At 49.7% G+C, this 27,605-nt stretch overlaps 1 protein-coding gene across 1 annotated transcript in view; it reads left to right on the top strand.

Annotated features, from left to right (window-relative positions):
• Positions 1–27,605, top strand: part of gabbr1b (gamma-aminobutyric acid (GABA) B receptor, 1b) — a 662,620-nt gene that overhangs the window by 499,093 nt on the left and 135,922 nt on the right. The window contains exons 11-13 of the mRNA XM_070862216.1: positions 9,492–9,740; positions 16,201–16,264; positions 19,075–19,152. Coding sequence (XP_070718317.1) covers positions 9,492–9,740; positions 16,201–16,264; positions 19,075–19,152 — 391 coding nt within the window. The remainder of the gene's footprint in view (positions 1–9,491; positions 9,741–16,200; positions 16,265–19,074; positions 19,153–27,605) is intronic.

Here is a 27,605-nt window from a genome sequence, read left to right as displayed (position 1 = left end):
AATGTGAGCACAGATTGCCCCCCAGTGTGATCACGGACTACCCCACAGTGTGAGCACAGATTACCCCCCAGTGTGATCACTAATTACCCCCCAGTGTGAGCACAGCTTACCCCCCAGCGTGAGCACAGATCACCCCCCAGTGTGAGCACAGATTACCCGCCAGTGTGAGCACAGATTACCCTCCAGTCTGAGCACAGATTACCCCCCGTGTGAGCACAGATTACCCGCCAGTGTGAGCACAGATTACCCCCCAGTGTGAGCACAGATTACCCCCAGTGTGAGCACAGATTACCCCCCAGTCTGAGCACAGATTACCCCCCGTGTGAGCACAGATTACCCGCCAGTGTGAGCACAGATTACCCCCCAGTGTGAGCACAGATTACCCCCAGTGTGAGCACAGATTACCCCCCAGTCTGAGCACAGATTACCCCCCGTGTGAGCACAGATTACCCGCCAGTGTGAGCACAGATTACCCCCCAGTGTGAGCACAGATTACCCCCGGTGTGAGCACAGATTACACCCCAGTGTGAGCACAGATTACCCCCCAGTCTGAGCACAGATTACCCTCCAGTCTGAGCACAGATTACCCCCCGTGTGAGCACAGATTACACCCCAGTGTGAGCACAGATTACCCCCCAGTCTGAGCACAGATTACCCCCCAGTGTGAGCACAGATTACCCCCAGTGTGAGCACAGATTACCCCCCAGTCTGAGCACAGATTATCCCCCAATGTGAGCAAAGATTACCCTGCAGTGTGAGCACAGATTACCCCCAGTGTGAGCACAGATTACCCCCAGTGTGAGCACAGATTACCACCCAGTCTGAGCACAGATTACCCCCAGTGTGAGCACAGATTACCCCCAGTGTGAGCACAGATTACCCCCAGTATGAGCACAGATTACCCCCCCAGTGTGAGCACATCTTACTCCCCAGCGTGAGCACAGATCACCCCCCAGTGTGAGCACAGATTACCCCCCAGTGTGAGCACAGATTAGCACCCCTCCCGCCAGTATGAGCACAGATTATCCCCCAGTGTTAGCACAGAACACCCCCCAGTGTGAGCACAGATTACCCCCCAGTGTGAGCACAGACTAGCACCCCTCCCGCCAGTATGAGCACAGATTACCCCACAGTGTGAGCACAGATTACCCCACTGTGAGCGCAGATTACCATCCAGTGTGAGCACCGATTGCCCCCAGTGTGAACACAGATTACCCCCAGTGTGAGAACAGATTACCCCCAGTGTGAGCACAGATAACCCCCACCAGTGTGAGCACAGATTACCCCCAGTGTGATCACAGATTACCCCCCAGTGTGAGCACAGATTACCCCCCAGTGTGAGCACAGATTACTACCCAGTGTGAGCACAGATTACCCCCCGCCAGTGTGATCACATACTACACCCCAGTGTGAGCACTGATTACCCCCCAGTGCGAGTACAGATTATCCCCCAGTGTGAGCACAGATTACCCCACAGTGTGAGCACAGATATCCCCCCAGTGTGAGCACATATTACCCCAGTGTGAGCACAGATTACCACCCAGTGTGAGCACAGATTACCCCGGTGTGAGCACAGATTACCCCCGCAGTGTGAGCACAGATTACTCCCCTGTGTGAGCACAGATTACCCCGGTGTGAGCACAGATTACCCCCGCAGTGTGAGCACAGATTACTCCCCTGTGTGAGCATAGATTACGCCCCAGTGTGAGCTCAGATTACCCCCCAGAGTGAGCACAGATTGCCCCCCATGTGAGCACAGATTACACCCCAGTGTGAGCACAGATTACCCTCCAGTCTGAGCACAGATTACCCCCCGTGTGAGCACAGATTACACCCCAGTGTGAGCACAGATTACCCCCCAGTGTGAGCACAGATTACCCCCCAGTGTGAGCACAGATTACTACCCAGTGTGAGCACAGATTACCCCCCGCCAGTGTGATCACATACTACACCCCAGTGTGAGCACTGATTACCCCCCAGTGCGAGTACAGATTATCCCCCAGTGTGAGCACAGATTACCCCACAGTGTGAGCACAGATATCCCCCCAGTGTGAGCACATATTACCCCAGTGTGAGCACAGATTACCACCCAGTGTGAGCACAGATTACCCCGGTGTGAGCACAGATTACCCCCAGTGTGAGCACAGATTACACCCCAGTGTGAGCACAGATTACCCCCCAGTCTGAGCACAGATTACCCCCAGTGTGAGCACCGATTATCCCCCAATGTGAGCAAAGATTACCCTGCAGTGTGAGCACAGATTACCCCCAGTGTGAGCACAGATTACCCCCAGTGTGAGCACAGATTACCACCCAGTCTGAGCACAGATTACCCCCAGTGTGAGCAAAGATTACCCCCAGTGTGAGCACAGATTACCCCCAGTATGAGCACAGATTACCCCCCCAGTGTGAGCACAGCTTACTCCCCAGCGTGAGCACAGATCACCCCCCAGTGTGAGCACAGATTACCCCAGTGTGAACACAGATTACCCCCCAGTGTGAGCACAGATTAGCACCCCTCCCGCCAGTATGAGCACAGATTATCCCCCAGTGTGAGCACAGATTACCCCCCAGTGTGAGCACAGATTGCCCCCCAGTCTGAGCACAGATTACCCCCCAGTGTGAGCACAGATTACCACCCTAGTGTGAGCACAGATTACCCCCCTGTGTGAGCACAGATTGCCCCCCAGTGTGAGCACAGATTACCCCCAGTGTGAGCACAGATTACCACCCAGTGTGAGCACAGATTACCCCCCAGTGTGAGCACAGATTACTACCCAGTGTGAGCACAGATTACCCCCCCCAGTGTGATCACATACTACCCCCCAGTGTGAGCACAGATTACCCCCCAGTGTGAGTACAGATTATCCCCCAGTGTGAGCACAGATTACCCCCAAGTGTGACCTCAGATTACCCCCCAGTGTGAGCACAGATTACGTCCCAGTTTGAGCACAGATTACCCTCCAGTGTGAGAGCAGATTACCCCAGTGTGAGCACAGATTACCCCCCAATATGAGTACAGATTAACCATAGTGGCCGCACAGATTACCCCCCCAATGTGAGCACAGATATCCCCCCAGTGTGAGCACAGATTACCCCCAGTGTGAGCACAGATTACCCCCCAGTGTGAGCACAGATTACCCCGCATTGTGAGCACAGATTACCCCCCAGTGTGAGCACAAATTATCCCCAGTGTGAGCACAGATTACCCCCCAGTGTGAGCACAGATTACCCCGCATTGTGAGCACAGATTACCCCCCAGTGTGAGCACAGATTACCCCCCAGTGTGAGCACAGATTATCCCCAGTGTGAGCACAGATTGCCACACAGTGTGAGCACAGATTACCTCTCAGTGTGAGCACAGATTACCCCCCAGTGTGAGCACAGATTGCCACACAGTGTGAGCACAGATTACCCCCCAATGTGAGCACAGATTACCCCAGTGTGAACACAGATTACCCCCAGTGTGAGAACAGATTACCCCCAGTGTGAGCACAGATAACCCCCACCAGTGTGAGCACAGATTACCCCCAGTGTGATCACAGATTACCCCCCAGTGTGAGCACAGATTACCCCCCAGTGTGAGCACAGATTACTACCCAGTGTGAGCACAGATTACCCCCCGCCAGTGTGATCACATACTACACCCCAGTGTGAGCACAGATTACCCCCCAGTGCGAGTACAGATTATCCCCCAGTGTGAGCACAGATTACCCCACAGTGTGAGCACAGATATCCCCCCAGTGTGAGCACATATTACCCCAGTGTGAGCACAGATTACCACCCAGTGTGAGCACAGATTACCCCCGCAGTGTGAGCACAGATTACTCCCCTGTGTGAGCACAGATTACCCCGGTGTGAGCACAGATTACCCCAGTGGGAACACAGATTACACCCCAGTGTGAGCTCAGATTACCCTCCAGTGTGAGCACAGATTACCCCCCAGTGTGAGCACAGATTACTACCCAGTGTGAGCACAGATTACCCCCCCCCAGTGTGATCACATACTACACCCCAGTGTGAGCACAGATTACCCCCCAGTGCGAGTACAGATTATCCCCCAGTGTGAGCACAGATTACCCCACAGTGTGAGCACAGATATCCCCCCGGTGTGAGCACATATTACCCCAGTGTGAGCACAGATTACCACCCAGTGTGAGCACAGATTACCCCCGCAGTATGAGCACAGATTACTCCCCTGTGTGAGCACAGATTACCCCGGTGTGAGCACAGATTACCCCCGCAGTGTGAGCACAGATTACGCCCCAGTGTGAGCTCAGATTACCCCCGCAGTGTGAGCACAGATTACTCCCCTGTGTGAGCACAGATTACGCCCCAGTGTGAGCTCAGATTACCCCCCAGAGTGAGCACAGATTACCCCCCATGTGAGCACAGATTACACCCCAGTGTGAGCACAGATTACCCTCCAGTCTGAGCACAGATTACCCCCCGTGTGAGCACAGATTACACCCCAGTGTGAGCACAGATTACCCCCCAGTCTGAGCACAGATTACCCCCCCAGTGTGAGCACAGATTACCCCCAGTGTGAGCACCGATTATCCCCCAATGTGAGCAAAGATTACCCTGCTGTGTGAGCACAGATTACCCCCAGTGTGAGCACAGATTACCCCCAGTTTGAGCACAGATTACCACCCAGTCTGAGCACAGATTACCCCCAGTGTGAGCAAAGATTACCCCCAGTGTGAGCACAGATTACCCCCAGTATGAGCACAGATTACCCCCCCAGTGTGAGCACAGCTTACTCCCCAGCATGAGCACAGATCACCCCCCAGTGTGAGCACAGATTACCCCAGTGTGAACACAGATTACCCCCCAGTGTGAGCACAGATTAGCACCCCTCCCGCCAGTATGAGCACAGATTATCCCCCAGTGTGAGCACAGATTACCCCCCAGTGTGAGCACAGATTGCCCCCCAGTCTGAGCACAGATTACCCCCCAGTGTGAGCACAGATTTCCACCCTAGTGTGAGCACAGATTACCCCCCTGTGTGAGCACAGATTGCCCCCCAGTGTGAGCACAGATTACCCCAGTGTGAGCACCGATTACCACCCAGTGTGAGCACAGATTACCCCTCAGTGTGAGCACAGATTACCACCCAGTGTGAGCACAGATTACCCCCCAGTGTGAGCACAGATTACTACCCAGTGTGAGCACAGATTACCCCCCCCCCCAGTGTGATCACATACTACCCCCCAGTGTGAGCACAGATTACCCCCCAGTGTGAGTACAGATTATCCCCCAGTGTGAGCACAGATTACCCCCAAGTGTGACCTCAGATTACCCCCCAGTGTGAGCACAGATTACGTCCCAGTTTGAGCACAGATTACCCTCCAGTGTGAGAGCAGATTACCCCAGTGTGAGCACAGATTACCCCCCAATATGAGTACAGATTAACCATAGTGGCCGCACAGATTACCCCCCCAATGTGAGCACAGATATCCCCCCAGTGTGAGCACAGATTACCCCCAGTGTGAGCACAGAATACCCCCCAGTGTGAGCACAGATTACCCCGCATTGTGAGCACAGATTACCCCCCAGTGTGAGCACAGATTATCCCCAGTGTGAGCACAGATTGCCACACAGTGTGAGCACAGATTATCTCTCAGTGTGAGCACAGATTACCCCCCAGTGTGAGCACAGATTGCCACACAGTGTGAGCACAGATTACCCCCCAATGTGAGCACAGATTACCCCCCCAGTGTGAGCACAGCTTACCCCCCAGTGTGAGCACAGATTACCCCCCAGTGTGAGCACAGATTACCCCCCTGTGTGAGCACAGATTACCCTCCTGTGTGAGCACAGATTGCCCCCCAGTGTGAGCACAGATTACCCCCAGTGAGCACGGATTACCCCCCTGTGTGAGCAAAGATTGCCCCCCAGTGTGAGCACAGATTATCTCTCAGTCTGAGCACAGATTACCCCCAGTGGGCGCACAGATTACCCCCCAGTGTGAGAAAAGATTACCCTGCAGTGTGAGCACAGATTACCGCCCAGTGTGAGCACAGATTACCACCCCAGTGTGACCTCAGATTACCCCCCAGTGTGATCACGGACTACCCCACAGTGTGAGCACAGATTACCCCCCAGTGTGAGCTCAGATTACCCCCAGTGTGATCACAGACTACTCCCCAGTGTGATCACAGACTACACCACAGTGTGAGCACAGATTACCCCTCAGTGTGAGCACAGATTACCCCCCAGTATGTGCACAGATTACTCCCAGTGTGAGCACAGATTACCACCCAGTGTGAGCAAAGATTACCCTCCAGTGTGAGCACAGATTACCCCTCAGTGTGAGCACAGATTACCCCCCAGTGTGAGCACAGATTACTCCCAGTGTGAGCACAGATTACCACCCAGTGTGAGCACAGATTACCCTCCAGTGTGAGCACAGATTACCCCCCAGTGGGCGCACAGTTTACCCCTCAGTGTGAGAAAAGATTACCCTGCAGTGTGAGCACAGATTACCCCCCAGTGTGAGCACAGATTACCACCCCAGTGTGACCTCAGATTATCCCCAGTGTGATCACGGACTACCCCACAGTGTGAGCACAGATTACCCCCCAGTGTGAGCACAGATTACCCCCAGTGTGATCACAGATTACCCTCCAGTGTGAGCACAGATTACCCCCCAGTGTGAGCACAGATTACACCCCAGTCTGAACACAGATTACCCCTAGTGTGAGCACAGATTACCCCCCAGTGTGAGTACAGATTACCCCCCAGTGTGATCACGGACTACCCCACAGTGTGAGCACAGATTACCCCACAGTGTGAGCACAGATTACCCCCCAGTGTGATCACAGATTACCCTCCAGTGTGAGCACAGATTACACCCCAGTGTGACCACAGATTACACCCCAGTCTGAACACAGATTACCCCTAGTGTGAGCACAGATTACCCCCCAGCGTGAGTACAGGTTATCCCCCAGTGTGAGCACAGTTTACCCCCCAGTGTGAGCACAGATATCCCCCCAGTGTGAGCACATAATACGCCAGTGTGAGCACAGATTACCCCCCAGTGTGAGCACAGATTACCCCCCCAGTGTGAGCGCAGATTACTCCCCTGTGTGAGCACAGATTACCCCTGTGTGAGCACAGATTGCCCCAGTGTGAACACAGATTACACCCCAGTGTGATCACAGACTACCCCACAGTGTGAGCACAGATTACCCCCCAGTGTGAACACAGATTACCCCCCAGTGTGAGCACAGATTACCCCCCAGTGTGATCACAGATTACTCCCCAGTGTGAGCACAGATTACACCCCAGTGTGAGCACAGATTACCCCCCAGTCTGAGCACAAATTACCCCCCAGTGTGAGCACAGATTACCCCCCAGTGTGAGCACAGATTACCCCCCCAGTGTGAGCACAGATTACCCCCCAGTGTGAGCACAGATCACCCCCCCAGTGTGAGCACAGATTACCCCCCCCAGTGTGAGCACAGATTACCCCTCAGTGTGAGCACAGATTACCCCCCAGTGTGAGCACAGATTACCCCCCAGTGTGAGCACAGATTACCCCCAGTGTGAGCACAGATTACCCCTCAGTGTGAGCACAGATCACCCCCCAGTGTGAGCACAGATTACCCCAGTGTGAACACAGATTACCCCCCAGTGTGAGCACAGATTACCCCTCAGTGTGAACACAGATTACCCCCCAGTGTGAACACAGATTACCCCCCAGTGTGAGAACAGATTACCCCCAGTGTGAGCACAGATTAACCCCCAATGTGGGCACAGATTATCCCCACTGTGAGCACAGATTACCCCCCAGTGTGGGCACAGATTACTCCCCAGTGTGAGCACAGATTACCCCCCAGTGTGAGCACAGATTACCCCCCAGTGTGAGCACAGATTACCCCCCCCAGTGTGCTCACAGACTACCCCACAGTGTGAGCACAGATTACTCCCCAGTGTGAGCACAGATTACACCCCAGTGTGAGCACAGATTACCCCCCAGTCTGAGCACAAATTACCCCCCAGTGTGAGCACAGATTACCCCCCAGTCTGAGCACAGATTACCCCCAGTGTGACCACAGATTATCCCCCAATGTGAGCAAAGATTACCCTGCAGTGTGAGCACAGATTACCCCCAGTGTGAGCACAGATTACCCCCCAGTGTGAGAACAGATTACCCCAGTGTGAGCACAGATTACCCCCCAATGTGAGCACAGAGTAACCATAGTGGCCGCACAGATTACCCCCCAATGTGAGCACAGATATCCCCCCAGTGTGAACACAGATTACCCATCAATGTGAGCACAGATTGCCCCCCAGTGTGAGCACAGATTACTCCCCAGTCTGAGCACAGATTACCCCCCAGTGTGAGAAAAGATTACCCTGCAGTGTGAGCACAGATTACCCCCCAGTGTGAGCACAGATTACCACCCCAATGTGACCTCAGATTACCCCCCAGTGTGATCACGGACTACCCCACAGCGTGAGCACAGATTACCACCCCAGTGTGACCTCAGATTACCCCCCAGTGTGATCACAGACTATCCCCCAGTGTGATCACAGACTACCCCACAGTGTGAGCACAGATTACACCCCAGTGTGAGCACAGATTACTCCCCAGTCTGAGCACAGATTACCCCACAGTGTGAGCACAGAGTACCCCCCAGTGTGAGCACAGATTACCCCACAGTGTGAGCACAGATTACTCCCAGTGTGAGCACAGATTACCCCCCCCCAGTGTGATCACATACTACCCCCCAGTGTGAGCACAGATTACACCCCAGTGTGAGCACAGATTACCCCCCAGTCTGAACACAGATTACCCCTAGTGTGAGCACAGATTACCCCCCAGTGTGAGTACAGATTATCCCCCAGTGTGAGCACAGTTTACCCCCCAGTGTGAGCACAGATATCCCCCCAGTGTGAGCACATATTACCCCAGTGTGAGCACAGATTACCCCCCAGTGTGAGCACAGATTAGCCCCCCAGTGTGAGCGCAGATTACTCCCCTGTGTGAGCACAGATTACCCCGGTGTGAGCACAGATTACCCCAGTGTGAACACAGATTACGCCCCAGTGTGAGCTCAGATTACCCCCAGTGTGCGCACAGATGACCCCACAGTGTGAGGACAGATTGCCCCAGTGTGAACACAGATTACCCCCCAGTGTGATCACAGACTACCCCGCAGTGTGAGCACAGATTACCCCCCAGTGTGAACACAGATTACCCCCCAGTGTGAGCACAGATTACTCCTCAGTGTGAGCACAGATAACCCCCAGTGTGAGCACTGTAGTGGAACGCGGGGGCTAGACTGGAGTCACTAAGAGTGTGTGGGTATTGTGCGGTGTGAGAGGCTGAGATGGAGAGCTGGAAGGGACGGACGGGTGTTTGAGTGGGGAGGGGTGACTGTGGCTTGACAGAATAATGTGTGTAAGGACCACATGGGTGTACAGGTGTTGTGCTAACAAGTTGGATGCAGTGCAATCTAACCCATTTACCTTTCCATCAGACCTCCCAAGAGTTCTTGGAGAAATTGCAGACTATAATCAAAAAGTCGCCGGAGGAGACGGGTGGCTACCAAGAGGCGCCGCTTGCCTACGATGCTATCTGGGCACTGGCTCTGGCTCTCAACAAAACAGCCCAGGAGCTTGAGAAGAAGAAGATACGTTTGGAGCAGTTCAACTATCGCAGCCAGAACAGGGACATCACTGATGAGCTTTACAAAGCCATGAATTCCTCCTCCTTCGATGGGGTCTCGGTATGTGTATGTGTGAGTGTGTGTTTGTGTGTGTGTGTGTGTGTGTGAGTGTGTGTGTGTGTGAGTGTGTGTGTGTCTGTGTGTGTGTGTGTGTGTGAGTGTGTCTGTATGTGTGTGTGTCTGTGTGTGTGTGTGTCTGTGTGTGTGTGTGTGTGTGTGTGTGTCTGTTTGTGTGTGTGTGTGTGAGTGTATGTGTTTGTGTGTGTATGTGTGAGTGTGTGTATTTGTGTGTGTATGTGTGAGTGTGTGTGTATGTGTGTGTGTGTGTGCATGTGTATGTGTGTGTATCTGTGTGTGTCTGAGTGTGTGTTTGCGTGTGTGTGAGTGTGTGTGTATGTGTGAGTGTGTGTGTATGTGTGAGTGTGTGTATGTGTGAATGTGTGTGTATGTGTGTGTGTGTGTGTGCATGTGTATGTGTGTGTATCTGTGTGTGTATGTGTGTGTGTGTCTGAGTGTGTGTGTTTGCGTGTGTGTGTGAGTGTGTGTGTGTGTATGTGTGAGTGTGTGTGTATGTGTGTGTGTATGTGTGAGTGTGTGTGTGTCTGAGTGTGTGTGTGTGTGTCTGAGTGTGTGTGTGTGTGTGTCTTTGTGTGTGTCTGTGTGTGTGTCTGAGTGTGTGTGTCTGAGTGTGTGTGTGTCCGAGTTTGTATGAGTGTGTGGGTGTGTGTGTGTTGTGTGTGAGTAAGTGTGTGTGTGCTTGTCTGTGTGTGTATGTTAATGTCTATGTGTTTGTGTGTCTGTCTGTGTTTGTGTATGTGTGTATGAGTGAGTGTGTATGCGTGTGTGAGTGTGTGTGTGCGTGTCTCTATGTGTGCTTGTCTGTCTATGTGTGTCTGAGTGAGTGTGTGTGACTGAGTGTGTGTATGTATGTGCTTAATGTGTGTGTGAGTGCCTGTGAGTGTGACTGTGTGTGCGTGTCTGTGTGTGTGTTTTTGTCTGTGTGTGCATGTCTGTGTGTGTTTCTGTCTATGTGTGTGGGTCTGCCTGTGTGTGTGTGTGCGTGTCTATCTGTGTGTGTGTCTGTCTGTGTGTTTATCTATGTCTGTCAGTCTGTGTGTTTATCTGTGTGTGTCTGTGTGTGTGTTTCTGACTGTCTGTGTGCCTGTGTATGTACATAAGTTAGTGTATATATTGTGTTCATGAGTCAAATGCAAGAAAATCAATTCAAGTGCATGAAAACAAATTCACTAGCCTGAGAGAGCAGACGGGGCCTCAGTTTAACATCTCATCCGAAAGACCCCACCGCTGACAGTGCAGCGCTCCCTCAGCACTGCACTGGAGTGTCAGCCTGGATTATGTGCTCAAGTCTCTGGCTTGAATCCATAACCGTCTGACTCAGAGGCGAGAGAGCTGCCCACTGGAGCAAGGCTGATAACTATGCCTTTTATCATTTTGAACATCTCATCAAATTCCTCCTCAGTATTCTCAGTTTGTGAGAACAAAGCCCTACTTGTTTTACACTTTCCTCATAACTCCAAGCCCTCAGCCCTGGCCGCTCGCTGTGCTGCTGTTTCCGATGTGGTCAGGGCTCATCATCATCTCTTTGCTTTTATACCTTCAATCCCTCTCAATATAAACCCTGAAGTCCAATTTGCCTTCTTAATTATTTATTTTGCCTATCCACCCCTGCTTCTCACGATTTATGTATCAGCTTCTCCACTGCATTGAGAAATCTATTATTTAAGGAATCTTGTCTGAGACCCTCTCCTGAATGAGAAGTGCTTCGCCTTTCTCAACCGGTTGCTTTTCCCGCCTCTTCTATGAATAATTAGTTACCAATCATGCCCTGTGTGGAGCCACTTTTCAGATAAATCAGTGAAGCGTGTCTGTTGTGTGTGTGTGTTGGTGTGTGTGTGTTGGTGTGTGTTGGTGTGTGTGTGTTGGTGTGTGTGTTGGTGTGTGTGTTGTGTGTGCGTGTTGGTGTGTGTGTGTGTTGGTGTGTGTGTGTTGGTGTGTGTGTTGGTGTGTGTGTTGTGTGTGCGTGTTGGTGTGTGTGTTGGTGTGTGTGTTGTGTGTGCGTGTTGGTGTGTGTGTTGGTGTGTGTGTTGTTGGTCTGTGTGTGTCGGTGTGTGTGTTGGTGTGTGTATGTTGGTGTGTGTGTTGGTGTGTGTGTTGTTGTGTGTGTGTTGGTGTGTGTGTTGGTGTGTGTGTGTTGTTGTGTGTGTGTTGGTGTGTGTGTTGGTGTGTGTGTTGTTGTATGTGTGTGTTGGTGTGTGTGTGTTGGTGTGTGTGTTGGTATGTGTGTTGTGTGTGTGTTGGTGTGTGTGTTGTTGTGTGTGTGTGTTGGTGTGTGTGTGTTGGTGTGTGTGTGTTGGTGTGTGTGTTGGTGTGTGTGTTGTGTGTGTGTTGTTGGTCTGTGTGTGTCGGTGTGTGTGTTGGTGTGTGTATGTTGGTGTGTGTGTTGGTGTGTGTGTTGTTGTGTGTGTGTTGGTGTGTGTGTTGGTGTGTGTGTGTTGTTGTGTGTGTGTTGGTGTGTGTGTTGGTGTGTGTGTTGTTGTATGTGTGTGTTGGTGTGTGTGTGTTGGTGTGTGTGTTGGTATGTGTGTTGTGTGTGTGTTGGTGTGTGTGTTGTTGTGTGTGTGTGTTGGTGTGTGTGTGTTGGTGTGTGTGTTGGTGTGTGTGTTGGTGTGTGTGTTGGTGTGTGTGTTGTGTGTGTGTGTTGGTGTGTGTGTGTTGTTGTGTGTGTGTTGGTGTGTGTTGGTGTGTGTGTTGTTGTGTGTGTGTGTTGGTGTGTGTGTGTGTGTTGGTGTGTGTGTGTGTTGTTGTGTGTGTTGTTGTGTGTGTGTTGGTGTGTGTGTTGGTGTGTGTGTGTTGGTGTGTGTGTGTTGGTGTGTGTGTGTTGGTGTGTGTGTGTGAGACATAGAAACATAGAAACATAGAAAATAGGTGCAGGGGTAGGCCATTCGGCCATTCGAGCCTGAACCACCATTCAATATGATCATGGCTGATCATGCAACTTCAGTACCCCATTCCTGCTTTCTCTCCATACCCCTTGATCCCTTTAGCCGTAAGGGCCACATCTAACTCCCTTTTGAATATATCTAACGAACTGACCTCAACAACTTTCTGTGGTAGAGAATTCTACAGATTCACAGTTCACTGAGTGAAGAAGTTTTTCCTCATCTCGGTCCTAAATGGCCTACCCCTTATCCTTAGACTTTGACCCCTGGTTCTGGACTTCCCCAACATCGGGAACATTTTTCCTGCATCTAACCTGTCCAGTCCCGTCAGAGTTTTATATATTTCTATGAGACCTCCTCTCAGTCTTCTAAATTCCAGTGAATATAAGCCTATTCGATCCAGTCTTTCTTCATATGTCAGTCCTGCTATCTCGGGAATCAGTCTGGTGAACCTTCGCTGCACTCCCTCAATAGTAAGAATGTCCTTCCTCAGGTTAGGAGACCAAAACTGCACACAATATTCAAGGTGTGGTCTCACCAAGGCCCTGTACAACTGCAGTAAGACCTCCCTGCTCCTATACTCAAATCCTCTCGCTATAGAAACATGGAAACATAGAAAATAGGTGCAGGAGTAGGCCATTCGGCCCTTCGAGCCTGCACCGCCATTCAATGAGTTCATGGCTGAACATGCAACCTCAGTACCCCATTCCTGCTTTCTCGCCATACCCCTTGATCCCCCGAGTAGTATGAAGACCAACATGCCATTAGTGTTGTGAGTGTTGGTATGTGTGTGTTGGCGTGTGTGTGTGTGTTGGCATGTGTGTGTGTGTTGGTGTGTGTGTGTGTGTGTTGGCGTGTGTTAGCATGTGAGTGTGTGTGTTTTTGTGTGTGAGAGTGTTGGTGTGTGAGTTGTGTGTTGGTGTATGAGTGTTGTGTGTGTGTGAGTGTTGGTGTGTGAGTGTTGTATGTGTGTGTGTGTGTGTGTATGTGAGAGTTGTGTGTGTGTGTGTGTGTTGTGTGTGTGCGTGTTGTGTGTGTGTGAGTGAATGTTGGTGTGTGAGAGTGTTGGTGTGTGAGAGTGTTGGTGTGCATGTGTGTGTGTGTGTAAGTTTATGTGTGTTGAGTGTGTGTTGGCGTTGGTATGTGTTGGTGCATGTGTGTTGATGTATGTGTGTTGGTGTATGTGTGTTGGGGTGTGCTGGTATATGTGTTGGCGTGTGTGTGTGTGTGTGTGTGTGTGTGTTGGTGTGTGTGTGTGTGTGTTGGTGTTTGTGTGTGTGTGTTGGTGTGTGTGTGTTGTTGTGTGTGTGTTGGTGTGTGTTGTTGTGTGTGTGTTGGTGTGTGTGTTGGTGTGTGTGTGTTGGTGTGTGTGTGTTGGTGTGTGTGTGTGAGACATAGAAACATAGAAACATAGAAAATAGGTGCAGGGGTAGGCCATTCGGCCATTCGAGCCTGAACCATCATTCAATATGATCATGGCTGATCATGCAACTTCAGTACCCCATTCCTGCTTTCTCTCCATACCCCTTGATCCCTTTAGCCGTAAGGGCCACATCTAACTCCCTTTTGAATATATCTAACGAACTGACCTCAACAACTTTCTGTGGTAGAGAATTCTACAGATTCACAGTTCACTGAGTGAAGAAGTTTTTCCTCATCTCGGTCCTAAATGGCCTACCCCTTATCCTTAGACTTTGACCCCTGGTTCTGGACTTCCCCAACATCGGGAACATTTTTCCTGCATCTAACCTGTCCAGTCCCGTCAGAGTTTTATATATTTCTATGAGACCTCCTCTCAGTCTTCTAAATTCCAGTGAATATAAGCCTATTCGATCCAGTCTTTCTTCATATGTCAGTCCTGCTATCTCGGGAATCAGTCTGGTGAACCTTCGCTGCACTCCCTCAATAGTAAGAATGTCCTTCCTCAGGTTAGGAGACCAAAACTGCACACAATATTCAAGGTGTGGTCTCACCAAGGCCCTGTACAACTGCAGTAAGACCTCCCTGCTCCTATACTCAAATCCTCTCGCTATAGAAACATGGAAACATAGAAAATAGGTGCAGGAGTAGGCCATTCGGCCCTTCGAGCCTGCACCGCCATTCAATGAGTTCATGGCTGAACATGCAACCTCAGTACCCCATTCCTGCTTTCTCGCCATACCCCTTGATCCCCCGAGTAGTATGAAGACCAACATGCCATTAGTGTTGTGAGTGTTGGTATGTGTGTGTTGGCGTGTGTGTGTGTGTTGGCATGTGTGTGTGTGTTGGTGTGTGTGTGTGTGTGTTGGTGTGTGTTAGCATGTGAGTGTGTGTGTTTTTGTGTGTGAGAGTGTTGGTGTGTGAGTTGTGTGTTGGTGTATGAGTGTTGTGTGTGTGTGAGTGTTGGTGTGTGAGTGTTGTATGTGTGTGTGTGTGTGTGTGTGTGTATGTGAGAGTTGTGTGTGTGTGTGTGTGTTGTGTGTGTGCGTGTTGTGTGTGTGTGAGTGAATGTTGGTGTGTGAGAGTGTTGGTGTGTGAGAGTGTTGGTGTGCATGTGTGTGTGTGTGTAAGTTTATGTGTGTTGAGTGTGTGTTGACGTTGGTATGTGTTGGTGCATGTGTGTTGATGTATGTGTGTTGGTGTATGTGTGTTGGGATGTGCTGGTATATGTGTTGGCGTGTGTGTGTGTGTGTGTGTTGGTGTGTGTGTGTGTGTGTGTTGGTGTCTGTGTGTTTGTGTATGTGTGTTGGTGTGTGCTGGTATATGTGTTGGCGTGTGTGTGTGTGTGTTGGTATGTGTGTGTTGGTGTGTGTGTTGGTGTTAGTATGTGCTGGTGCATGTGTGTTGGTGTATGTGTGTTGGTGTATGTGTGTTGGTGTGTGCTAGTATATGTGTTGGCGTGTGTGTGTGTGTGTGTGTGTGTGTGTTGGTGTGTGTGTTGGTGTTTGTGTGTGTGTGTTGGTGTGTGTGTGTTGGTGTGTGTGTGTTGGTGTGTGTGTGTTGGTGTGTGTGTGTGTGTTGGTGTATGTGTTGGTATGTGTGTGTTGGTGTGTGTGTGTTGGCGTGTGTGTGTTGGTGTGTGTGTGTTGGCGTGTTTGTGTTGGTGTGTGTGTGTGTTGGTATATGTGTGCGTATGTGTTGGTGTGTGTGTTGCCGTGTGTGTGTGTTGGTGTGTGAATGTTGTGTGTATATGTTGGTGTGTGTGTATATGTTGGTGTGTGTGTATATGTTGGTGTGTGTGTGTGTATATTGGTGTGTGTGTGTTGTGCGTATATGTTGGCGTGTGTATATGTTGGTGTGTGTGTATATGTTGGTGTGTGTGTGTCTGTCTATCTTGGTGCATTCATGCAGTGGGATCAGTGCAAGAACATGTGAGGAACATTATGATCCTTGCAGCTTCAGTCTGGCGTGTGCACCTCCCCAGCTCCCTGCCCCCTCACCCATCGTCTGCCCCACTCCCCTCCCCTTCCTCCATCTTCCCCCTCCCCCCTCTCCCCTCCACCTTAGCTGCTGAAGACTTTCCCTGGACATTGATGGACTTTCTACCTTGTCGAGTATTGATTCTCCATTGTTACCCCCAGGGCCACGTGGTGTTCGACGCCAGTGGATCTCGGATGGCCTGGACAATGGTTGAGCAGTTGCAAGGTGAGCATATCGGCGAGCTGCAGCTAACCCTGTGCGGCATACTCGATGGGGTGGGAGAGCGTGTCAGGGGTAGCACACTGACCACACACTACATACCCCGCACGATTGTGTCAATGGGACTGACGATAGGACGGGCGGTATCGCGAGCTGTCAGACCTCCACCATCCACGACACATTCATATTCCTGCCCTGATGGAAATCCGGTGCCCTTGGCTGGTCCCAGTCTTTCCGCAATGGTTTCCCTGTGTTTTCTGGATGGAATTTTTGTATGTTCCTGCATGCTTTTCTCCTAATTTTAAGGCTGGTTTCGCTGTATTTTCCCCAGAATGCGTAGGGGGGGGGGGGGGAGGGGGGCGCGGTGGGTCTGTCAGTTTGCCTTCCCTGACCCAGAGTGGTTGTGGGTCACTCCCACTCCCTGGTTCTCGGATTTATTAATCAGGGTGTGATAAAGTACAGCAGACAACTGTTTTGTACAAAGAAGGTATGGGTTTTATTCAAGAAAACAAATAACACAAATGCACTCCAATAAAACTGTAAAATCTTACAAAAGGGTTCCAAACAATGGGGAATACTTTGTTACAGGTAATAAGCACAGCGGAAACACCTCCCACCTCCCACTCACTCTCTAACTAGGTCAAACCCGAGGGCTCCGGGGATTCGAGCTCACCAGATCCTTACCTTTGACAGCTTGGCCTGTTTCGCGGTTTCAGGGTTCTTTGGTTATAGCCGGTTTGCCTTGCCGTACCCCAGACGGGGCCGAAGACCTCTGCTGCATATTGAAAGCCAGTTGGGGGGGGGCGAGATCCTTTCTCCGATGTCGCGATGTTTCTTCCTGCGTTTTCTCGCCGTGTGCTCTCGATCTTGTTGTTTTTTTTAATTACAAAATATACTTTATTCATATAAAAATGTGCACAATACATCGGGAGACAGTTCAGTGCATTTGGATGCAGTCAGCAGTTCCATACAATACATTTGGATGCTGACGGCAGTTCCGTTCAATAGATTTTCTTGCTTTACATTTTGAGGTACATTTCAGTACAATCCAGGATACATTGTAATACAGTCATCAAATTACTTTACTAGTGGCACTGTACGGTATACGGATTGGGTGAGGGTACTGTTACATTTCTTTGCAACATACATTACTAAACAGAACTTGCATTATAAATGGCACTACATAGGTTTTTTTTCAGATCATGGTGCTCTATGTATACAAAAAGTTTACAAGTACAGCCCGAGGGGAGTTTTATACTGATTCTAGCCCCTGGGTTTATCGTGGCGGCAGGGCTTTAAGTTCCGAAGTGTTTGGTCAGAATAGAGAGTTTCCTCTGCTCTGTCTTTCTGGTACGATAGGCCCTCAGTTTATACCCTGAGAGGCTCCTCAATCTCTGCGCCAAATCTAACGTTTCTTTTGTTTAAGTTTTGCTGCCCGGCTAACTGAAACGTGATTAAGTGTTTTTAATCTGGCGTTGATAGATTTTTCTCAGCTGACGAGCTCTTGTCAGTTGTTGAAATTATCCTTTGGTTTCGAGTCGCTATTGTTAAAGTTAGTTTCTGGTGTCGAGTTGTCTGCCTGGGTCCCAGCTTTCTATGCAGGCCGGAAAGGTAATTAGCATTATGCATGTGTTGGATGGGTTCTGTGCTTGGGTTGAAACTGTACCTCCTTGGATTGAATGTTGAAATGTAAATGTCACCGAGGGGGCAGGTTTTGAGGGTAAACAGTTCCTCAGACAATTTGATTAGCTCCAATATCCCCAGACAGCTTCATTAGCTCCAATATCCAAACTGGCTTTTCAGACGTTGGACCCACCCCTATTCTCACAGAGACAGCATGCACCTTTTAAAAATCCCAAACTTGGTTAAAACTCGTAGATTTCTTCCATAAGCATTTTAGGATCCCAAACTTCCTGCTTAATAATCCCAAATGGAATTTGCTTTTCAGTGAGTCCAAACACGGGAGGGGGGAGGGGGGAGGGGGGGAGGGGGAGGGGAGGGGGAGGGGGGAGGGGGAGGGGGGGGAGGGGGGAGGGGGGGGAGGGGGGAGGAGGAGGGGGGGGAGGGGGAGGGGGGGGGAGGGGGGGAGGGGAGCGGGGGGGGTGGTTCCACAAATTTTGGAATCTTAAAAATGTTAACCTGCATATTCTCTACATTTGCCAGGAGAATTTGTCCAACTTTTTGCCTGTATTTGCTGTCTGGGCTTTCCACAGTTTGCTCCATATATCCTGTGCTATTTCCCTGTATTTCCGTGTACTTCCTCACTGGAAGACGTAAATCAAAGGGATAATTCACTCCGCTGGGAACAGGCTGCCCGGGGTCTGACTGTGAATGGGGAGAGGTGGGTGAGAGGGTTAATCCCCTCTGGGTACAGACTGCCCAGTGTCTGACTGTGAATGAGGAGAGGTGGGTGAGAGGGTTAATCCCCTCTGGGTACAGACTGCCCGGGGTCTGACTGTGAATGGGGAGAGGTGAGTGAGAGGGTTAATCCCCTCTGGGTACAGACTGCCCGGGGTCTGACTGTGAATGAGGAGAGGTGGGTGAGAGGGTTAATCCCCTCTGGGTACAGACTGCCCCGTGTCTGACTGTGAATGGGGAGAGGTGGGTGAGAGGGTTAATCCCCTCTGGGTACAGACTGCCACGTGTCTGACTGTGAATGAGGAGAGGTGGGTGAGAGGGTTAATCCCCTCTGGGTACAGACTGCCACGTGTCTGACTGTGAATGGGGGAGAGGTGGGTGAGATTTGTCAAGGATAGTGAGATGAGGTGGGTGGATGTCTCATGCGATTAATAAAATAACTTGTTCTTTCCCCACAGATGCTAAGTACGTGAAGATTGGTTACTATGACAGCACGAATGACAACATGTCCTACTTTGGCACCGACCGCTGGATTGGTGAGTGGCCCTTCCTCGTTCATGGGAATCACGGCCTTGCTGACCCGGAACTTTGGGCTAGAAATTGGCCGCGGGCGCTGTAGCATAGTCTGCCGTATCGATCGGCCGCCCATTATACGCAGCGCTCAGTACTGCGTTCCATTGGCAGTGGAGCAGAATATCGGCTGATCCGATAACGCAGCTTTTGCCACACTGCCTGAGGCCAATGTCTAACCCGAGCTCTGCAATCGCTCGAGCTTGGGCCCCCGCACAATGTGACCGACAATCGGTTTGCTTTCATCCTGATTGATTCCTGAAAGTCGCAGCTTCCGTTCCTCCTGCCCCCCTGGCTCAGTGGGCAGCACCCTTGCCAGGGGCTTGAGCACATAATCCAGGCCGACACTCCCAGTGCAGTGCTGAGGGAGTGCAGCACTGTCCGAGGTGCCGCCTTTTGGATGAGACGTTAACCCGAGGCCCCGTCTGCCCTCTCGGGTTGCTGTGAAAGATCGCAGGGCACAATCTCCAAGAGGAGCAGGGGAATTATCCCCAGTGTCCTGAGCCAATATTCATCCCTCAGTCAACATCACCAAAAAATAACCGATTAGCTGGTCATTGTCACGTTAATGTTTGTGGGAGCTTGCTGTGCGCAATATGGCTGCCGCATTTCCTACATTACAACACTTCAACAAGTACATCATTGGCTGCAAAGCACTTTGGGACACCCTGAGGTCATAAAAGGCGCTATATAAATGCAAGTCCTTTTTGTTGACGATGATTCCACAGGATGGAAGGCCTCAGGTCATGGAGGTGCCTCCTCATTCCTCCCTCCCCTCTCTCCCCCTTCCTTCCCTCTCCTCCCTCCTTCCCCTACCTCTGCTCCCTCCTTCCCCTTCCCTTCCCTCCCTCCTTCCCCTTCCTTCCCCACCCCTCCACCCTTCCCCTCCCTCCTTCCCCTTCCCTTCCCTCCCTCTTTCCCCTTCCCTCCCTCCTTCCCCTTCCCTCCCTACCTGTTCCTTCATCGTGGCTGGGTCACAATCCTGGAACTCCCTCCCTAACAGCACTGTGGGGGCACCTTCACCACACGGGACTGCAGCGGTTCAAGAAGGCGGCTCACCACCACCTACTCAAGGGCAGTGAGGGATGGGCAATAAATGCCGGCCTTGCCAGCGACGCCCACACCCCGAGATTGCTGTTTCAAGTGCGCCCTATAATTGGCCTCAGTTTGCTTGGGATGCGGCCCTGCTCCCGATCGTGACCCCGTGTGTACCTGCTCTTCAGGTGAAGTCAGGCTTGGGTGTGATGCCCCTGCTGGTCGAATAGCTTTCGATCGCTCATTATGCACAGTCGCGCCGTGATGGATTGGTTATCGTGGAGCTTTGTCCCAGCAAGAGTCAGGAAAGGATGGGAGGAGGGCGGGATGTTGGGAGACTGCCCTCCGGGACGGCCGCACACCTTCCACCCTCCATAAACCGGAGCTGCCGTGTCCTAACTCGCACCAAGTTCCGCTCACCCATCACCCCCTGTGCTCACCGCCCTGCACTGACTCTCGATCCAGCAGCGCCTCGATTTCAACATTTTCATTCTTGTGTTCAAAGTGTCTCCCTGGTCTCGCCCCTCCCTATTTCTTTAATCTTCTCCAGCCACACAACCCTTCCCCTCCCCCCCCGAGGCATCTGTGCTCCTCCAGGTCTGGTCTCTAACGCATCCCGATTTTAACCACTCCGCCATTGGTGGCCGTGGCTTCAGTTGTCTGGGCCCTTATTCTGGAAATCCCTCACTGAACCTCTCCAACTCTCTCTCTTCCTTTAAAACCATCCTCTTTGACCAAGCTTTTGGTCACCTGTCCTCATATCTCCTTATGTGGCTCGCTGTCAAATTTTGTCTAAAAATCGCTCCTGAGAAACGCCGTGGGACGTTTGTACAACGTTAAAGGCGCTGTATAAATGACGGTTGTGGTTGGGAAGGTGGCTGAGAAAGAAGGAAAAGATTTTGGAGAGAGTGAGTGGGAGCTGCAGGTAGATGAGGAGTTAACGCGTCACAAGACAGTGACTGAATCTCAGCAGTTGGTGCTTACAGCTCGAGCTGTCTGGGTAGAAATTAATCACATTAGTCATGCAGTGTTGAAAGCGGAAAAAGACAGAGGGAAGTGGAGAAAATAGAGTCGCGGAGTGTGAAGAGAACTGGAAAAGGTACAGACGGCAGCAGAGAAAAGAGACAGCCTGCATCAGGAGGCCAGGCCCCGTCCCCTCCATCAGGAGACCAGACGGTGCCCCCTCCAAGAAACCAGACCCTGCCCCGCTCCATCAGGGACCAGACCTCGCCTCCTCCATCAGGAGACCAGACAGTGCCCCCTCCATCAGGGGACCAGACGCCGTCCCCTCCATTAGGGGAACAGATGGCGCTCCATCCATCAGGAGGCCAGACGGTGCCCCCTCCATCAGGAGACCAAATGCCACCCTCTCATCAGGAGACCAGATGATGCCCCCTCCATCAGACCAGAAACCGCCCCCTCCATCAGGAGACCAGACGCCGCCCCCTCCATCAGGAGACCAAACGCCACCCTCTCATCAGGAGACCAGATGTTGCCCCCTCCATCAGGAGACCAGACGCCGCCCCCTCCATCAGGAGACCAGACGCCGTCCCCTCCATCAGGAGACCAAACGCCACCCTCTCATCAGGAGACCAGATGTTGCCCCCTTCATCAGGAGACCAGACGGTGCCCCCTCCATCAAGGGACCAGACGGTGCCCCCTCCATCAGAAGACCAGACCCTGCCCCCTCCATCAGGAGACCAGACGCCACCCCCTCCATCAGGAGACCAGACGGCGCCCCCTCCATCCGGAGACCAGATGCTCCCCCATCCGAAAGACAGCACCTCCGACAGTGCAGCACTCCCTCTGAGCTGCAGTGGGAGTGTCGGCCTAGATTACGTGCTCGATTCTCTGGAGTGGGACTTGAACCCACGACCTTATGACTCAGAGGTGCCAGTGCCACCCGCTGAGCCACAGTGACACTGGGATTAAACCCAGGTGATTTACTGACAGGAGAAAAGATATTGAAAATCTGCTCAGGAACTACTTCAAGGAACACAGGAACAGAAGTCGGCCATTCAGCCCCTCGAACCTGTTCCTCCATTCAATGAGATCGTGGATGATCTGCGACCTAACTCCATATACCTGCCTTTAGCCCACATCCCTGAATACCTTTTGTTTACAATTTTAAATTAACAATTGATCTGGCATCAGTTGCTGTTTGCGATAGAGAGTTCCAAACCACACTCTGTGGGTAGATGTGTTTCCTAATTTCACTCCTGAAAGGTCTGGCTCTAATTTTCAGACTGTGTCCCCCAGTCCTAGAATCCCCAACCAGCAGAAATAGTTTCTCTCTATCTACCCTATCTGTTCCCCTTATTATGATGAAAATCAGATAAGATCACCCCTTAACCTTCCAAAGTCAAGGGAACACAACCCCAGTTTGCGTAATCTCTCCTCTGAACTTAATCCTTGAAGTCCGGGTGTCGTTCTTCGATCCAGAAATTCCTGGGGCTGGGAGGATGAGAAAGAAGCAATCGGCAGGCGAACTGCAGCCCTCGGTTAGTGTACTCACAGCCCACTCCCACCTGTCAAGCTGTGGAGGGTCCGCACCAGCGTCTTACTCAGTCTGGCCAACCTGACATTGTGACCATTAGCAGGAAGTGCCACTGTGCTGTGCTCAGGCCTGGAGTGCTGCAACACATCGACTCCCAACACCGACAGCCTTCATTTGGGATCCGTCTCATTTACATTTCAACTTTCTAAGGTTCACTTTCGAAAGCAAGTTGAACTCGTGAATTTGATTCCAGCGTGAAACTCACTCCCAGGTATCCATTATTCTATATAGAAACCACCTGAACCCCTCGATTAGATTCCAGCGTGAAACTCACTCCCAGGTATCCATTATTCTATATATAAACCACCTGAACCCCTCGATTAGATTCCAGTCTGTAACTCACTCCCAGGTATCCATTATTCTATATATAAACCACCTGAACCCCTCGATTAGATTCCAGTCTGTAACTCACTCCCAGGTATCCATTATTCTATATATAAACCACCTGAACCCCTCGATTAGATTCCAGTCTGCAACTCACTCCCAGGTATCCATTATTCTATATATAAACCACCTGAACCTCTCGATTAGATTCCAGCCTGTAACTCACTCCCAGGTATCCATTATTCTACATATAGACCACCAGAACCCCTCGATTAGATTCCAGTCTGTAACTCACTCCCAGGTATCCATTATTCTATATATAAACCACCTGAACCTCTCGATTAGATTCCAGTCTGCAACTCACTCCCAGGTATCCATTATTCTATATATAAACCACCTGAACCCCTCGATTAGATTCCAGTCTGTACCTCACTCCCAGGTATCCATTATTCTATATATAAACCACCTGAACCCCTCGATTAGATTCCAGCCTGTAACTCACACCCAGGTATCCATTATTCTATATAGAAACCACCTGAACCCCTCGATTAGATTCCAGCCTGTAACTCACTCCCAGGTATCCATTATTCTACATATAGACCACCTGAACCCCTCGATTAGATTCCAGTCTGTAACTCACTCCCAGGTATCCATTATTCTATATATAAACCACCTGAACCCCTCGATTAGATTCCAGCCTGTAACTCACTCCCAGGTATCCATTATTCTATATAGAAGCCATCTGAACCCCTCGATTAGATTCGAGCCTGTAACTCACACCCAGGTATCCATTATTCGATATATAAAGCACCTGAACCCCTCGATTAGATTCCAGACTGTAACTCACACCCAAGTATCCGTTATTATATATATAAACCACCCGAACCCCTCGATTAAATTCCTGCCTGTAACTCACTCCCGGGTATCCATTATTCTATATATAAACCACCTGAACCCCTCGATTAGATTCCAGCCTGTAACTCACTCCTGGGTATCCATTATTCTTTTTATAAACCACCGGAACCCCTCGATTAGATTCCAGTCTGTAACTCACACCCAGGTATTCATTATTCTATATATAAACCACCTGAACCCTTCGATGCGATTCCAGTCTGTAACTCACTCCCAGGTATCCATTATTCTATATATAAACCATCTGAACCCATCGATTAGATTCCAGCCTTTAACTCACTCCTGGGTATCCATTATTCTATATATAAACCACCTGAACCCCTCGATTAGATTCCAGCCTGTAACTCACACCCAGGTATCCATTATTCTATTTATAAACCACCTGAACCCCTCGATTAGATTCCAGCCTTTAACTCACAACCAGGTATCCATTATTCTATATATAAACCACCTGAACCCCTCGATTAGATTCCAGCCTGTAACTCACACCCAGGTATCCATTATTCTATTTATAAACCACCTGAACCCCTTGATTAGATTTCTGCCTGTAACTCACACCCAAGTATCCGTTATTATATATATAAACCACCTGAATCCCTCGATTAGATTCCAGACTGTAACTCACACCCAGGTATCCATTATTCTATTTATAAACCAGCTGAACCCCTCGATTAAATTGATGCCTGTAACTCACTCCTGGGTATCCATTATTCTATATATAAACCACCTGAACCCCTCGATTAGATTCCAGCCTGTAACTCACACCCAGGTATCCATTATTCTATATATAAACCATCTGAACCCATCGATTAGATTCCAGCCTTTAACTCACTCCTGGGTATCCATTATTCGATGTATAAACCACCTGAACCCCTCGATTAGAATCCAGCCTATAACTCACACCCAGGTATCCATTATTCTATTTATAAACCACCTGAACCCCTCGATTAGATTCCAGCCTTTAACTCACAACCAGGTATCCATTATTCTATATGTAAACCACCTGAACCCCTCGATTAGATTCCAGCCTGTAACTCACACCCAGGTATCCATTATTCTATTTATAAACCAGCTGAACCCCTCGATTAGATTCCTGCCTGTAACTCACACCCAAGTGTCCGTTATTATATATATAAACCGCCTGAACCCCTCGATTAAATTGATGCCTGTAACTCACTCCTGGGTATCCATTATTCTATATATAAACCACCTGAACCCCTCGATTAGATTCCAGCCTGTAACTCACACCCATGTATCCGTTATTATATATATAAACCACCTGAACCCATCGATTAAATTCCTGCCTGTAACTCACTCCTGGGTATCCATTATTCTATATATAAACCATCTGAACCCCTCGATTAGATTCCAGCCTGTAAATCACTCCTGGGTATCCATTATTCTATATATAAACCACCTGAACCCCTCGATTAGATTCAAGTCTGTAACTGACTCCCAGGTATCCATTATTCTATATATAAACCACCTGAACCCATCGATTAAATTCCTGCCTGTAACTCACTCCTGGGTATCCATTATTCTATATATAAACCATCTGAACCCCTCGATTAGATTCCAGTCTGTAAATCACTCCTGGGTATCCATTATTCTATATATAAACCACCTGAACCCCTCGATTAGATTCAAGTCTGTAACTGACTCCCAGGTATCCATTATTCTATATATAAACCACCTGAACCCCTCGATTAGATTCCAGTCTGTAACTCACAACCAGGTATCCATTATTCTATATATAAGCCATCTGAACCCCTCGATTAGATTCCAGCCTGTAACTCACACCCAGGTATCCATTATTCGACATATAAACCACCTGAACCCCTCGATTAAATTCCAGCCTGTAACTCACACCCAGGTATCCATTATTTTATATATAAACCAGCTGAACCCCTCGATTAGATTCCTGCCTGTAACTCACACCTGGGTATCCATTATTCTATATATAAACCACCTGAACTCCTCGATTACATTCCAGCCTGTAACTCACACCCAGGTATCCATTATTTTTTATATAAACCACCTGAACCCCTCGATTAGATTCCAGCCTATAACTCACACCCAGGTATCCATTATTCTATATATAAACCACCTGAACCCCTCGATTAGATTCCAGCCTGTAACTGACACCCAAGTATCCGTTATTATATATATAAACCACCTGAACCCATCGATTAAATTCCTGCCTGTAACTCACTCCTGGGTATCCATTATTCTTTTTTTAAACCATCTGAACCCCTCGATTAGATTCCAGCCTGTAAATCACTCCTGGGTATCCATTATTCTATATATAAACCATCTGAACCCCTCGATTAGATTCCAGTCTGTAACTCACACCCAGGTATCCATTATTCTATATATAAACCACCTGAACCCCTCGATTAGATTCGAGTCTGTAACTCACACCCAGGTATCCATTATTCGATATATAAACCACCTGAACCCCTCGATTAGATTCCAGCCTGTAACTCACACCCAGGTATCCATTATTATCGATATAAACCACCTGAACCCCTCGATTAGATTCCTGCCTGTAACTCACTCCTGGGTATCCATTATTCTTTTTATAAACCACCTGAACCCCTCGATTAGATTCCAGTCTGTAACTCACACCCAGGTATCCATTATTCTATATATAAACCACCTGAACCCCTCGATTAGATTCGAGCATGTAACTCACACCCAGGTATCCATTATTCTATATATAAACCACCTGAAACCCTCGATTAGATTCCAGCCTGTAACTCACACCCAGGTATCCATTATTATCGATATAAACCACCTGAACCCCTCGATTAGATTCCTGCCTGTAACTCACTCCTGGGTATCCATTATTCTTTTTATAAACCACCTGAACCCCTTGATTAGATTCCAGTCTGTAACTCATACCCAGGTATCTATTATTCTATATATAAACCACCTGAACCCCTCGATTAGATTCGAGCCTGCAACTCACACCCACGTATCCATTATTCTATATATAAAGCACCTGAACCCCTCGATTAGATTCCATCCTGTAACTCACACCCAAGTATCCGTTATTATATATATATACCACCCGAACCCCTCGATTGAATTCCTGCCTGTAACTCACACTTGGGTATCCATTATTTTTTTTATAAACCACCTGAACCCCTCGATTAGATTCCAGCCTGTAACTCACACCCAGGTATCCATTATTCTATATATAAACCACCTGAACCCCTCGATTAGATTCCAGCCTGTAACTCACTCCTGGGTATCCATTATTCTTTTTATAAACCACCTGAACCCCTCGATTAGATTCCAGTCTGTAACTCACACCCAGATATTCATTATTCTATATATAAACCACCTGAACCCTTCGATTAGATTCCAGTCTGTAACTCACTCCCGGAAATCCATTATTCTATATATAAACCACCTGAAACCCTCGTTTATATTCCAGCCTGTAACTCACACCCAGGTAACCATTATTCGATATATAAACTACCTGGACCCCTCGATTAGATTCCAGCCTGTAACTCACACCCAGGTATCCATTATTATCTATATAAACCACCTGAACCCCTCGATTAGATTCCTGCCTGTAACTCA

Source organism: Pristiophorus japonicus, chromosome 19, assembly GCF_044704955.1.
Source record: "Pristiophorus japonicus isolate sPriJap1 chromosome 19, sPriJap1.hap1, whole genome shotgun sequence".
NCBI lineage: Eukaryota > Metazoa > Chordata > Chondrichthyes > Pristiophoridae > Pristiophorus > Pristiophorus japonicus.
Note: the sequence above shows the minus strand (reverse complement) of the source record. Positions and strands in the feature narration are given on the sequence as shown.